Source organism: Chondrus crispus, genomic scaffold, assembly GCF_000350225.1.
Source record: "Chondrus crispus Stackhouse genomic scaffold, scaffold_557, whole genome shotgun sequence".
Lineage (NCBI taxonomy): Eukaryota > Rhodophyta > Florideophyceae > Gigartinales > Gigartinaceae > Chondrus > Chondrus crispus.
The window spans coordinates 1-13,620 of record NW_005178546.1 but is presented as its reverse complement, the minus strand read 5'-3'; the positions used below and the strand labels follow the sequence as shown (position 1 = coordinate 13,620).

The 13,620-nt window shown below is 53.4% G+C and overlaps 1 protein-coding gene across 1 annotated transcript; it reads right to left on the bottom strand.

Annotated features, from left to right (window-relative positions):
• Nucleotides 1–5,074: 5,074 nt before the first annotated feature.
• Nucleotides 5,075–9,421, bottom strand: CHC_T00000647001 (hypothetical protein). The gene is made up of 4 exons (XM_005710305.1): nt 7,690–9,421; nt 7,186–7,656; nt 6,682–7,137; nt 5,075–6,582 (listed from the first exon to the last, which is right to left on the bottom strand). The coding sequence occupies exons 1-4, from the start codon at nt 9,419–9,421 to the stop codon at nt 5,075–5,077; spliced, it is 4,167 nt and encodes a 1,388-aa protein (XP_005710362.1).
• Between the last annotated feature and the right edge of the window lie 4,199 nt (nt 9,422–13,620).

Below are 13,620 nucleotides of genomic sequence, written 5' to 3'. Positions count from 1 at the left end.
CAATTCCTGCACCCCCTTTTGCGCTCATGACCTAAATTACATCCCACTCACGAATGTTGCCCCTCCACGCCAACGAGGAGAACATACCCACCATTTCCTGTCTTTATGTAAACTTCCTGAGGTGCCGCATACGTGTTAATAATACTGTATCCCAGCATTTCACTGCATGCCTGGCTCACCACCGGAGAAATAACAACCCCTGCCCTTGACAATCAAAATTTGAAGGGTAGCTCGGTTCCCTGACGTTATGCTTGTGCATTCCTTGCGTCCATCTCCAATTTGCGCGTTCCACGTACATACCGCTACCCAAGGGCCTCAGTACCAGAACCTTACCGTCATAACAGGTTATGCACACGACCCCCGCTATCCTCGAATTTCAAACGGTGAAAAGTTATCTGTGACGTCGGGTCAGTCATTGAAATTCATCCGCACATGTATGCGTATGTTAAGGGCCGTCAGTGTTGGAATGGCAGCCGTCTTTCCACAATCTCTCATCTAGAGGAGCTGCGCACAAGCAAGGTGGGCTCCATATCTCGATCCCGCATTTCTCTTTCCTATGCAAATCTTCTCCGGTCATCAACGCCACTTTCCTCCGACCCCCAAATCCACACACTGCTATCCTCAACCCTCCAACTCGCCAATCACTCGCCCTGGTCCCTTTCTTCTTGTCACATAATTACTGTACATACCCCGCTGGCTTCTTTGGTAAAGTCACCCCACCAAGTCTCGACCCCCTTCGCCCGCAACTCCAATTTCATCGCTTCAGTCAAGATTTTATGCATCAAGATCTGCTTCGCCTGTCATAACAAGTTGAAGGGGGCCAATAATTCAAACGAATGTTTACATCGCCGCCTTCCAATTCTTGTAAAGCAACGCTGTCGCAATAAAGCTTTAGAAGAGTTACAGCTTGTGAAATCAGTATGACTTCTTACGTAATTCTGCAACTAATATTTTTACAGTGTCAATTTTGGAAGCAGACTGCAACCGCCGCACAACTGCCTTCGATGACAAGCACAGAATTGTGACCAGTCTGTGACATACAGGATCGAAAGCCCCGTTTCCCCCTAAAGTTTGTGGTAGTCAGAGATCGTTGGAGAAAGTGCTCCAACCCTTCCTGTTCCTAGCCGAAATGTTTGCTTCATCTATCACCGCCCAGGCGGACCATACTGTATTTGGCATTCAAAGGACTTCCTTCCTTTCTCCCCCTCCATCCCTTGCAATGCAAAGAAACCCCTCATCCACCACTTAAACGTGATAGCCACGACAACATGCAATGCCTACCCTGGTACGTACATGCCGCAAGACATAAACGCCATCCCACGGACAAGCATTCTATGTAGCCTTTCAAATGCACGTATTTCGCAATCGTGACAAACCTGACATGGGAATCGAAGGACTTCGCACATTTTATACGTCCTCGAAGGGTGAGTACCAAACAGTCACAGCTTCGTCCAGTGCACCCCAGCGTAAATAGCCATGAGCATCGACCTACCGAATGCACAAGTAGGCAACCATTGTAATGGTTTTCGAGTTGGAATTACTGTACGTCGTCTGGCACCTACGCCGCTCACCATTCAATACCCAATGCCCACTCCAACGCATCCAGGGTTCCGCAAGTCAGTCCACCCGTGCCCGCCTGCCCCATGTTACCCCAAACTCAGCCTGACTCTGTCCCGCACCAGTTTCCCGGGAAGCCCCACCGCTTCGTCTTCGCCGCGCCTCTCCATCGCGCTCTGTAACAGCCTTACAGCCCGCGCTGCATCCCTCGCAACTCCCTTCCCCCCGTCCCTCAGCAGGACTGCCATGCTCAACATAGCGTCCCGATCTTGCCGCGTCTCGATCGCGCGCTCTTACAACCGCGCAGAACGAGCACAGGCGGCTGATCTGCACGCCTCTGCCGGTGCCCGTCAATCTCCTCGTGCGCATAAAACGAGTTGATCGTCTCCACGACTCCCTCGGCAGCTCCGTAGCACATGACGCCTGACACACCAAACTCGAGCTCCTTCTGCAGATCGGCGCACCATTGCAAATACTTCCCCCCAACCTCTCCGTACGCATCTGATACCATCGAGTACTCGTTCTCTAGCTGCACGAGCATGACCGGTCCCCCCCAGCGGTAGCATCAACTTTTCCTGCTTGAGTCGGGTGATGACATGGCGGACCCAGGTTGCCACCTCGTCCATAAAGGCCGTGTTGTACCTGCAAAACTCGATGTCGGGGACAAACCGTAAGCGCGGGGGGAAGCCGCCGTAGGACACTTCCGCGCAGACGTACGGACCGATACACAAGATGACCGTAAGGCTGCGGGAGGAAGCCGAGCAGAGGAAGGCGAAGAGATCGCGACGGCCGGAGGAGTCATATGGGGTGCGGGCGAAGGGGCGGCCGTGACGGGAGGGGCGCGGTCGTGCTCCCCCCAGAACACATCTAGACAAAGCAGGGGGCCGCGTTGCTCCGCACCCCCTCCGCGCCTCGCACAGGTGTGTCGCCGAGCCGAGATCCACCCATCGCCACGGCGTCACCGTGCCCTTCCACCGCCCGCGCAAATAGCTTCACAGCCCACGCGGCGTCCCGCTGCACCCCGTCTCCTCCATCACCGCAATAGGCGCGCCAGGTAGCACATAGCTGACATTGTGCCCTTTTTCGATGGCCAGCTCGTACAATTCTACAGCCAGAACCACGTCCGTGTCCACCCCTCCCGGGCCATTTGATAGTGGCCATTATAGACGCACCATCGACCCGACACCGTCATGCTCCTCAATCGCTCGCTGAAACAAATCCGCAGCCCGAGTTACACCCTGCTCAACCTCGTCCCCTCAACCATCATCAGAATCGCCAGGTAGAACGAACGTCGCGTGGCGATCATGACATTTGTAGTACAACGGCGCGAAGGCAACGGCACCACCGCTGCCGCCCCGGGATACAGTACGATGGGCTGTAAGCGCGAGAAGAACTGTAAGGAGTTATATTTACAGCACTCGGCCGGTGCGGAGTACAATAGACCTTTCAAGAACATAGCTGGGGCACTCTAAAACACCCAATGCAAACTGTAATCAGAGAGGCGCTTGCTTATTGGACTATGCACATAGGAACATACGCGTCTGCTGCAAATGCCACACACATTAAAAATTTACACCTCACTCAACAGTACATACGTGGTCAAACGCGGAGATTGTTGCATATTTTTTGAAAAGGTCTGCTATCGGAAAACCCCCGCTCATTTTTGATATCATGCAGTCATTCGGCAGTTGTTAAATCGCGGTCCCCTCAACACACATCATCCTAATCCCTGTCCCTCATCCCTGTCAAACCGTCCTCACACACTCGTGAGTTTCACGAATTCCCCACACCCTTTTCTTTCGCATACATTATGCAGCCAATTTCGGGCGATGATGCCACAGCAGCGCTGCAGTTGCTGGCAGACGCTGCAGTGGAGCGTGAGCACGAGATCAGAAAGTATTCTTCCGAGGCCGAGAACTCCGACACCGATGAGGATAACGATTCGGACACGCCGATTTTTGATCAATTCTATGATCGGGGTGGGTCTGCCGGAATAATCTCGATGACAAATTTTACCCCGGACGAGCTCCTTGTAATCTGGGATTCTATAAGGGAGTTTGTGATTGACAAGTACACACGTGGGAGAGGAAGGAGGTCGTCTGTCAAGCCTCGAGACTTATTTTTTATGACATTATGTGTCCTAAAACATGGTGGGCATTGGGATTTCATGGCTCGAACGTTCGGGATGAAGGGACCAACATTTGAGAGGTTAATCGTGGGGTTTGTCCTTTGTGTTTCCGAAATTTTATACAAGAATGAAGTGACCGGTGTGGAGTCCGATTTTCGGATGGCTCAGCTGATTCAAAATGACCAGCTTTTTTCGTCTTTTAGGAGAGCTCGATACGCGACGGACGTCACCTTTCAGATGGCCTTCCGACCCAGTGGAAATATACAAGAGGATAAGAAGTATTTCAGCGGTAAACATAAACTCGACGGATATAAAGTAGAAGTTTCCGTTTTACCCAATGGCCTTGCTGTTTGCTGCAGCAAGCACTATCCGGGCTCAACATCAGATTTGGAAATTATGCAACGAATGCGTAACGTTCATGGAAAGTTTCTTCTCAAGCATCGCGAAGAGCGCCATCATAACGACTTGGATCCTCTTTCTGTGGAATTCCCCAACCACTGGGGTTTACTTGCCGATAAAGGCTACCAAGGCGGTGCCGAATTTCTACGTGTGATTCATCCCATCAAGAAGCGCCCTAATCAGCGGCTTTCGCCAACAGAAGAGCGATACAATTGCAAAATTTCCGCCGACCGTATAATAGTTGAGACTTTTTTTGGAAGAGCATGCGGATTGTGGTCAGTGCTGGAGAGGAAGTGGCGTTGGTCAGAGGACAACTATGACAAGTTCTTTCGTATATGTCTCGCGCTAACTAACATGCACATTCGCTGGCATCCGCTTCGGCGAGATGATCTGGATCGGTTCCACAGAATGAGGAACCGCACCTACGAAATCGGTGCATCACAAGCTGAGCGGCGCAGAAGCACGCTTGAGCGATACAGACAGAAGCGGAGGCGCAGGATGGACATGCAGTTTCGCGCACAGGTTCATCCCGATACCGAGGATGGTAGAAGTACTTGATTAATGACTTCAGGATATGTTTACTGCGTTCTCAAAACATTTTCAACACCGAATTTACCAAATAAAATGAGGGAGTGCTACATTGCTGGTCAGATAGCTGCGGCGCAAGAAAGCACTCTACAGTATCTGAAATGATGCAGTCATTTTGTAAATAGTCGGTCTTGGGAGCAGCCGATAGCATTCGCCCCGGTGATCTAATAGTACCCCGATGGTTACACGTGTAGGATCCGAACGGTAAGTAATTAGTAATTAGTAGTTAATGGCACAAATTAGCCAATTTAGCACAGTAGCTGGTATACAGTAAGTAACAGCTACTACAAGTGGGCTCCGTGCGTGCTTCGCGCGCCGAGCCAACAAAGCGTGGAGGAACACTATTTGGGAAGGGTGGCAATGAAAAGATGTAAAGACAATGGCGTTTACTATTTTTGGTAACTACTGAAGGACCTCGGGGTACACTATGTTTCGCGTTGTTTCATTGGACTCTCGAGTGAGGACAGTGACGTTCCCTGGGTGAGTAGTCCTTGATAGTGCGACGTAGAGTTGACCGTGCGAGAAGCAGTGATCTCGTAAGTCGAGACCAATGCGGCCACCGAAGGATTGGCCTTGCGCTTTGTTCGTTGTAAGGGCGAAGCACGTGCGAATGGGGAACTGCGTTCGGGTGAAGCCAGGGATGGGAAAGTTGTCGTCTCCTGGTCCGCAGGGCATTCGAGGAAGACAAAGTCTGTTGCCTTGGTGTGACCCGGTGGTAACGCGTAGAAAGAGCAGGTTGTTGGTCATGTTCTCGATGACATATCGCGCGCCGTTGACGTGACCGGTAGCGGGATCGAGATTGCGCAGAAGCATGACGATGAAGCCTTTCTTGAGCTTGAGCTTGTGGTCTGGTAGAGCAGATCCGGCGGTCAAGGTGTTGAGCATTTCTGTGGGATACATTAGCGCGTTGGTGTCTTCGTTCTCGACCTTGTCTGCGCTCAGGTACGTTCGACACGGTCCCGGAATCATGTTGCCGATGACCTCGTTGACTTCCTCGAGCGGCCTGTTCTTTGTGGTGAGTATAACGCGCTTGGTGAGCCAGGCAGGGTCGGCGTGATTGTCTCGAATCCCTTGGAAGACCTTGAGGCATAAATTGCGGATGGTATGCTCGAACGCAACGGACTGTAGTAGTGAGATCCATTCCGGGCGCTGTTGGCCGTTAATTCTGCCTTCCCCGACGCTGAGGAGGAACTCTGGAAAGTTGAGAGCCTCCACATCTGCTGCAGGGTCCGCTCGGAGAGCAGCAAGGCGCATGTTCTCGGTAAGGCGCAGGAATCGGCACTCTCGATACAGCGGGGAAGCCTTGACGCACGCACTCACGATTTGACCTCTGGACCCGCCCGGAACGACGGGAAGGATTTGTCTAAAGTCTCCAGCGAGCACGAGGAACTTTCCTCCGAAGGGCCAGTCGGTTTGCATCAAGTCGCGAAGGGAGCGATCGACAGTCTTAATGCAATGTCGATGGCACATGACGATCTCGTCCCATATGATGAGATCGACTTGTTGCAGTGTACGGCCAGTGTCGGAGTTTGCGGAGAAGCTGCACGTGCTTTCGGCAGATACAGGAATGGGAACCTTGAACACGGAATGAGCGGTGCGTCCACCGTCGAGCAACACAGCAGCAACAGCAGACGTAGCGACAGCGATGACTTGCTTACGGCGCGTACGAAGGAAGTCTTGAATGGCGCTGAGCACGAATGTTTTGCCTGTTCCGCCTGGAGCATCGAGGAAGAAGAGACGACCACTTCGTGTCGGCATAGAAGGTCCTGCCACGGCGCTTGAGGATCCTTGAAGCAATGCAAAGACGGATACGCCTGGAAGCATGGAGCCCACTATTTCGTCAAAGGCATGGCGTTGATTTGTGTTCAACAGCGGCAACGACGTCTGTAGTCGCTCTTCCCACTGCTGCGCTCTAGCTTCGGGGGTCTCGATCTCGTTTTGCTGTTCCAAAGCGGGAAGGCTGTCATCGGGCAGTGGGAGTCCGAAGTTTGCGAGTGTCCAGTCGGAACGCACGATCTGCAGGGCCTCCTGTACCTCTCGAAGCACGTAAGATGTGGCGTGGTGATCATCGCGAAGCTGCTGTCTTCGAATAGGTTGTCCGCGTGCACGATTGCGAATATCGGTGAGAAACATGTCCAGGTGGTCGTTCCACAGCGAGAGAGGGTCCGAAGGCTGGCAGTGTGCCAGAATCGTAGCAAACAGATGAGAAAGAGGAACGAAGCTTGACCGGAATGAATCTCGGATTGCGTGCTTCCACTCGGCATCGTCGGCCAGCAAACCGAGTCGTAAGCAAGCTTGTCGGAAGCTGGTGCACTGCTCACCGTCGATATTTCGCAAGTTCTCGAAGGATGTTGCACCTGGCACTTGTGTGAGGAGGAGGCGAAGAAAGTAGCGCTCACCCTCCCTCGGACTGACAGTGTAGATTCGACCGACTACGTTGACACCTGTACCACTGAAATCGTAGGCTTCCTCTTCGCTGCTGGCGTTCCGTCTTCGCTGGGTTGCTCTTGGACTCCATGACTTGGTGTGTGTCTTCCACGTAAAGTACCTTGGAAACTTGTGGTACCGAATATGCCGCGCGCTTGGGTACTTCTCGTTGGCTTTAAACCACTCGGTCAGCTTCGTGCCTGTTGCTGGTCGAAGCGCCGCCTCCTGCTCTCGCCCTTCCTCAAAGTAAACCGTGTGGTGGTTGGGCAGATGCACTGCAAGCCTGACTACTGGAGGATTGCGGTCTACAATGTCAAAGGAGAATAACCTCCATGCGGCCTCCGACGCCGAAACGTATCTGGCATCTTGGAAGTTGGAGATCTCGTCGTAGCGCTCGTTCTCGGCAGTGATTTCCATGGTCACTCGGTCTTGTCCCTTGCACACATACTTGAAGAGGTACTTGATTCCGCCAACGCGTGACACGCAGAGTTCAACATTCAAATGGCAAGCGAATGAACGTAGAAGCACAGGACTGTGGGGAACGACCCAGGAGTTGTCTACCACGACGGGTTGCTGTCGTCGGCCAATACGGGAGGGTCGCTCGATGGAGACGCCACCTGCAGAGGGTGCCCTTCTTCGGTACGTGATGTAGTACTCACTGTCGGACTGGCTGGTTTCGTGTTTGAACGATTTTGGAAACCCTTTCCTGCAGTACCGCTCGCCCATGCACACGGCTGTTGGATTGTGTTCTCCACATGGATTGTGAATCATATGCTTGAGCACGACCTCTTGGAGTTCTGGATCTTGGGCAGACGGGATCTCGGCAGAGATAATGCGGTCGACGTTTTCGGGAGTACGCAGATCATTCTTGGAGACTTCATCTAGGAAAAATACAACGTGAGCGTGGGGAAGACCGCGTTTCTGAAACTCGATGACTCGTACATGGGCAACAACGGTTCGGAATACTTCTTCGTTGATGACCAAGGACATGAGATCTTTCATTTTCAGACGAAACACACGTGCGCACAGATCCGGTCTGTCCTGAGGCGTTTGGTTCGGCAGTAGGGCTCTTGTGATCTCCGGCCAGCTTGGATTGCATGTCATGGTGAGGAAGATGTCCAGGTGGCCAATTTGGTTCGATATAGCAATGATGTCGTGCATCTGCTGCCTCATATAGCGGTCACCTCCAATGTACGTGGAAGGGAGAATGAACAGTCGTCCTGCACGCACGGCATCGGCTTCATCTTCAGCACGACCGGAGTCTCCTAGGCTGTCGCGCAGTGAGGTGTAGTCGGCGGCTCGAAGTTGTGTCTGGTTGTGGCGGAGATAAGAAAGCCTTTCTGCCTCCACTTTGCAGAACTGGTCAACCAAGTATTGCTGAAAGAGTCGTGCTGCGTGCAAGATTGTGCTGAACTCGCCTGCTCTTTCGAACAAATGCCATCCGTAGTACATCATCGGAGTAATCTTGGTACGTCTGCCGTCTTGAACACTGGAGAATCGAAGCTCTGGATACCATCCATCTCTACCGTTCGGGAACAAAAGCACGTAACTCAATGGATCGTATGCGCGATGACTGACTGAAATCAGATCCAGCACTTCGTTCCCGTTACTGTTCAGAGTCCCTCTCCTGCGCACTACGATATCTCTTCGCCCAATCTCTCCGTCTTCATTTCCAGGGATCAATGCGGCGACTTCAGAAGCTTCGGGACCATTGTACCGGCGCACGTGCTCATGACTTGGCCTGCGGTCGGCATGGATGACCATCTGGTACGTGGCAGGAAAGTTGTTGTGAGGAGAGTGAGCCCATTCTCGCATACACAGAAACGTCTGCACGTAGGCGTTGCATTCGTGCAGCATGTGTGTCAGTTGCGTCATCAGTGCCTCTTCCAGTTGTCTAGAGTTTCCAAGCCTTGTGCGCGTCTGGGTGGCGTAGTCAGTGTCATGAATGTAAACGGAAGCATAGGAAGGCGCCCGCCCTTCGGATGGCATCATGGGACCCATGTAATGGTACATCCCGCCCTGCATCGTCATTGTGGGGTTAAAATTAGAAGGACCGGGACCTCTGTTCACCCATTTGGCGACCACGGATGCCATCGATAGTGCTACATTGTATGCTCGAATGTTCTTACGGAAGCTGCGGGCCCTTGGAGTATCATCGATGAGAAGAGAGCGCAGAAGAGCTGGCGGGTCGGGGAGAAGCGGCAATGACAGCTTCCCCTTCCCACAGCATGTGGAAAAAATGGGCCTTGCGGCAGAGCTGCCCCCAATGCGTTCTTGGACGAAATGCAGAGCTTTGCAGTGTGAACACTCAACACGGATCATGCCGAGATCGCGGTACGAAGGAGAGGACTCGGGTAGCGGAGGGAAGAGCTGTCGAGAGGCACTTCGAGCCTGGCGGTCGGATCTTTGCCGCGCAGCTATGACAGGGGATATATCCACAGCTCTCGCTTGTCGCATTGCCAAGCGATTCGACTCCTGTCTCGAAGATCTCAGTGGAGTATTTTCCTCGGCTCGGCCTCTTTGCATTGCAATAAGATCCGATTCTCGCCGCCCCTCACGAATAGGAGTACATTCCTCCGCTCTAGTGCCTCGTGTCGCAATGCGATCCGCTTCGCGCCGCGCATTTCGGAGGGGGGTGGTTTCTCCCGCTCTGCGGGCCCTGGCTCTCTCCCTCAGTCGACGGAGACGCTCCTCGCGCTGCTCAGACGTCTCTGCTGCTCTTCGTGCTGCAGCACGTTCACGGTCGGCTTGACGACGCGCTTCCCTCTGAGATTCGGTTTGTTGCCCCGTCCGGATTCTCGCACGGGCTCGACGTGCCTCACGACGTGCTTGAGCGTCAGATTCAGACTCTTGCGCTCTTCTTTCCCTTGCACGCGCGTTTCTTTGCTGCCGTCTTGCTTCTGCCACGTCTTCGCCCACTGTTCCCGCCATTTATGTTCTGCTTGGCGCGCTAGTGTTATCCCTGCAAGTGCAGCTAGGGTTGACGCAAGTGCGAGGGGTCCGTTGTAGATCGCTATGAGTCGTAGCAAGCAGTCCTCAAAGGTCTAAACGCAACGTCAGCCAGCTAGGTCGTCCGCAAGAGCACTTATCAAAAGAGTAACAATATAGGGCCTTTATTGTCTTGTACTATCCCGTGATTCAAAAGAACCAAAAACGAAATAGAAATAGAAATAGAGTAATGGTCCTACTATACACAGGGTACAGTCTTAATACTCAGAGTACGACCACCTTGTCTATTTCTACTCCCAGGGAGCCCGGTATTAGAAAGAACCTCTTGCAAGGCTCTTCCTGCCGGGGTCGCTAAGTACGCGCGCTCCCTTTTCCCTCAGTGCGGTGGTTAGGTTTCCCAAGCCCTAACGGCACCTACACTGGGTCTTCTTGCAGCCTCTATAGTTTGACAGAGGCTGCGTTTGATCTTCGTTGTCGACGTTGAAAACAACGTCAGTCCGACGTCCGCAGATTGCTCTGCGGAGGCCGTTGTTCCGAGCCCGATACTACAACACCAATAAATGGTGCGCTATCGGATTAGGCTTCCTGCACAGCGGCAGACTACCACGCTTTACTAAAAGCAAAGCGCAATAGCACCTAGGGACTATCCGGATGCCGTCAAGCAATCCGGTAAACTTTTCGCGGGGAATGCCGTATTCAGCCCACTACTAAGCCGGCATAGAATCACGATCACTGCCTTGCCCAGACTCTGGTCACCACGCTACCAGGGAGCCGTCACGTGGTGAAAATTTGCTGAAGGTTGTTGAACTCGAAAGCAGGTACTGTGCTGCCGACGTGCGGCTATGTAAAAAACGTTTCTATTCGTGCGCGCTTTCGCCTCACCGCCACTTGTCACCAGGGGCGGCGCCACGTGTCGCCACTTGTCACCGGCACGCTACTGTAGTGCCGCATTGGTGTAACAGTTCGAAATTCAAAATTTCATTAATTTTACCGCCACGTGTCGCCACTTGCAACTCGGGGCGGCCTGGCCGCAGGCCAGGCCGCCCTGCACGTGGCCGCCGGTGGCCACGTGTCGCCACTTGTCACCCGGGGCGCGCCACTTGTCACGCCACGTGTCCCCGTGGCCGCCACTTGTCACCGCGGCGCCGCCCCCGTGCGCCAATGGCAACGCGGGAGCGCAAGGACATACAGACAGACACACAGACACGGATTTTAGTAGTTGTAGATAGCGGGACAGGTGTCCTGGCGTCCCACTTAGGGGTTAAGACCAGGGGCACCTGCCCCGTTCCAGTAAACGGGAGGCAGACTCGCCTCCCTTCCCTTTACGGCTAATTTCTATCCCGTTCCGGTGTCCCTTTTAGTCTCAGGCTTCTAACCCGTGACCGGCCGTCCGGATCTAACACCACCGACCGGCTGCGCATCACCGGCCACGTGAGCCTTCCCTCTTTTCGAGTCCTTCCGTACGGTTTGCGTTCGCGCGTGGGTTACCCAGCGGCGTGCGCTCCCTTACCTCTAACCCCCTCGTTTCCGAGTGGTCGGGACGAAGGTACTTATACCACAACATTTCTCTCTCAGGTACTCCAAGAATTGAACAGCCCGAACTATTTTCTTCTCGACTCCCTCCGCGCCGTCATTCAGCAGGACTGAATGACGAGAGCGACAATCGTGCGGACTCTTTCATTAAGGTCGACCGCGTTTTCATATAGCTCACCAGCGCGTACTGCGTCCGTCCGAATTCCCTCCGCTCCATCTAGGAGTAGGTTGCCCAGTTTGACCTGTCGTCAGAATCATGGCGCTCCTCGATGGCCCGTTCATGCAACCCCATACGACGCTACGCGTTCTTCCCGGTCGCTTCTGCGGCCTCTCTCAATAGGTTTCCGAGGCGTACCATCGCGCCGACGTGATGGTGCTCCTCAATCGCGCGCTCGTACAGCTTCATGCGAGGCACAAGCTGTGAACAGCTCGTGGTGCATCCTTCTCAACCTGGTCGACCCCGTCCCTCATTTTGTTGCTTGCTTGAAATTGGAGTCTCCGCCACTATCATGCTCCAGTGGTCGGTTCAGCCCAGCGGCTGACCTTTTTCCGAAACTGGGTGATACTATAGATATGTGGAGCAACTGGCCAATGGTGGGAGTCCACGCTGCGGTTTTCAGGTGCAGTTTCATCTCTACTCATAAAACTTTACAGTTTTATGTTTTAGGGGCATATCCTAACGCACACGGTAGATTTCACGCCTACACGTGGAGCACACGTGGAGTCCTAATGTACTTGGTACAGTATCGACTTGGCGATTAGTGATTGGCTAGATATAAACGTGTCATATGGCCGTACTCGGTATAGTATCGACTCGGTGATTAGTGGTTCGCTAGATACAAATGTGTCATATAGCCGACGTGAGGGGTGGGCCGTGGCGCCCTTTAAGGGCAGGGCAGGTCCCATCATCACCTCTCGCCTTCACAGTTCAGTTTCTTGAAGCATGCACAGCCCAATTCCTTTGTTCTGTGACGGACCGCAAGGACAGACTGTCGACATTACAGTCTGTCACACGCGGTACTTAAACCCACGAGACGGCGACGACGAGTAAAGACAGAACCATGAGAATTACGATTCATCAGGTTATGGCCCTCTTCGCTTCACTGCTCAACACACCGAACATCGAATAACAAACTGGATCGCGCTTACCCCAAGCACCCAGGACCGGCACGCACCCGCCGCAGCCAACCCCCAGTGCAAATCCAAGCCGGAACGGAAACGCTCAACACAAGGCAGCCCCGTCCCGAATCCTCATTAATCCCCCCCACACTGCCTCCCGCAGACCTCCTCTACATCCCACCGCAACACCCACGCCACCACACCTATCCCACAATCATGGACCGCCGTGACATCCCCAAACTCGAACCGTCGAATTACGGTCCCTGGTTCATCGCGCTCCGATCCGCCGCATACACACACGACGCCATAGATCACCTCGAAGGCAACCCGCCCACCCCCGACAATGATCCAGACCTACACACACACTCGATAGCGAAACACACGCTTCTCGGCAAGATGATAGCGACTATCCCCGAAGACATCCTCAATCTGTTGCTAATGCTCGACGAGCAACTCACCCCGTACGACATCCTGCAAAAGCTCACAGTTCTCCTCGACACCACAAATGCCAGCGACCACATTTATCTCAAGCAACTGGCCGAGCAATGTCAAATCGAGGAAGGTCAGACTGTACACGAATACGTCAAACGCCACGAAACTATCCGAGCACAAACGATCGCCGCCCGGTTCCCCGACATAGCCAACCCATCCACCACAGTGGACTACATGTTAGACAGCCTGAAAAAGAACCCCAACACAGCAGACATAGGCCTCCAGCTGCTCTCCCTCCAACCGAAGAGCATCAAAGACTTCGTGCACAAGTACAACAGGATCGACAACTATCGTCTCGCTATCCAACCAAGCAACCCTTGGCCAACAGCAACACCAGCACACCCCTAATACAACCGCACACCGAGACAACGTGCACCCCGGCACATCACACGACACCCCACGGCATACCACTCCAACGCCTGTCGACA

Coding starts and splice junctions, on each gene's coding strand:
- CHC_T00000647001 (XM_005710305.1), bottom strand. CDS start 9,421: ATGATCCGTGTTGAGTGTTCACACTGCAAAGCTCTGCATTTCGTCCAA. Junction 7,657..7,689: donor CTCCATCGAGCGACCCTCCC/GTATTGGCCGAC, acceptor CCGTCGTGGTAG/ACAACTCCTGGGTCGTTCCC. Junction 6,583..6,681: donor GGAGGCCCTGCAGATCGTGC/GTTCCGACTGGA, acceptor CCGAAGCTAGAG/CGCAGCAGTGGGAAGAGCGA.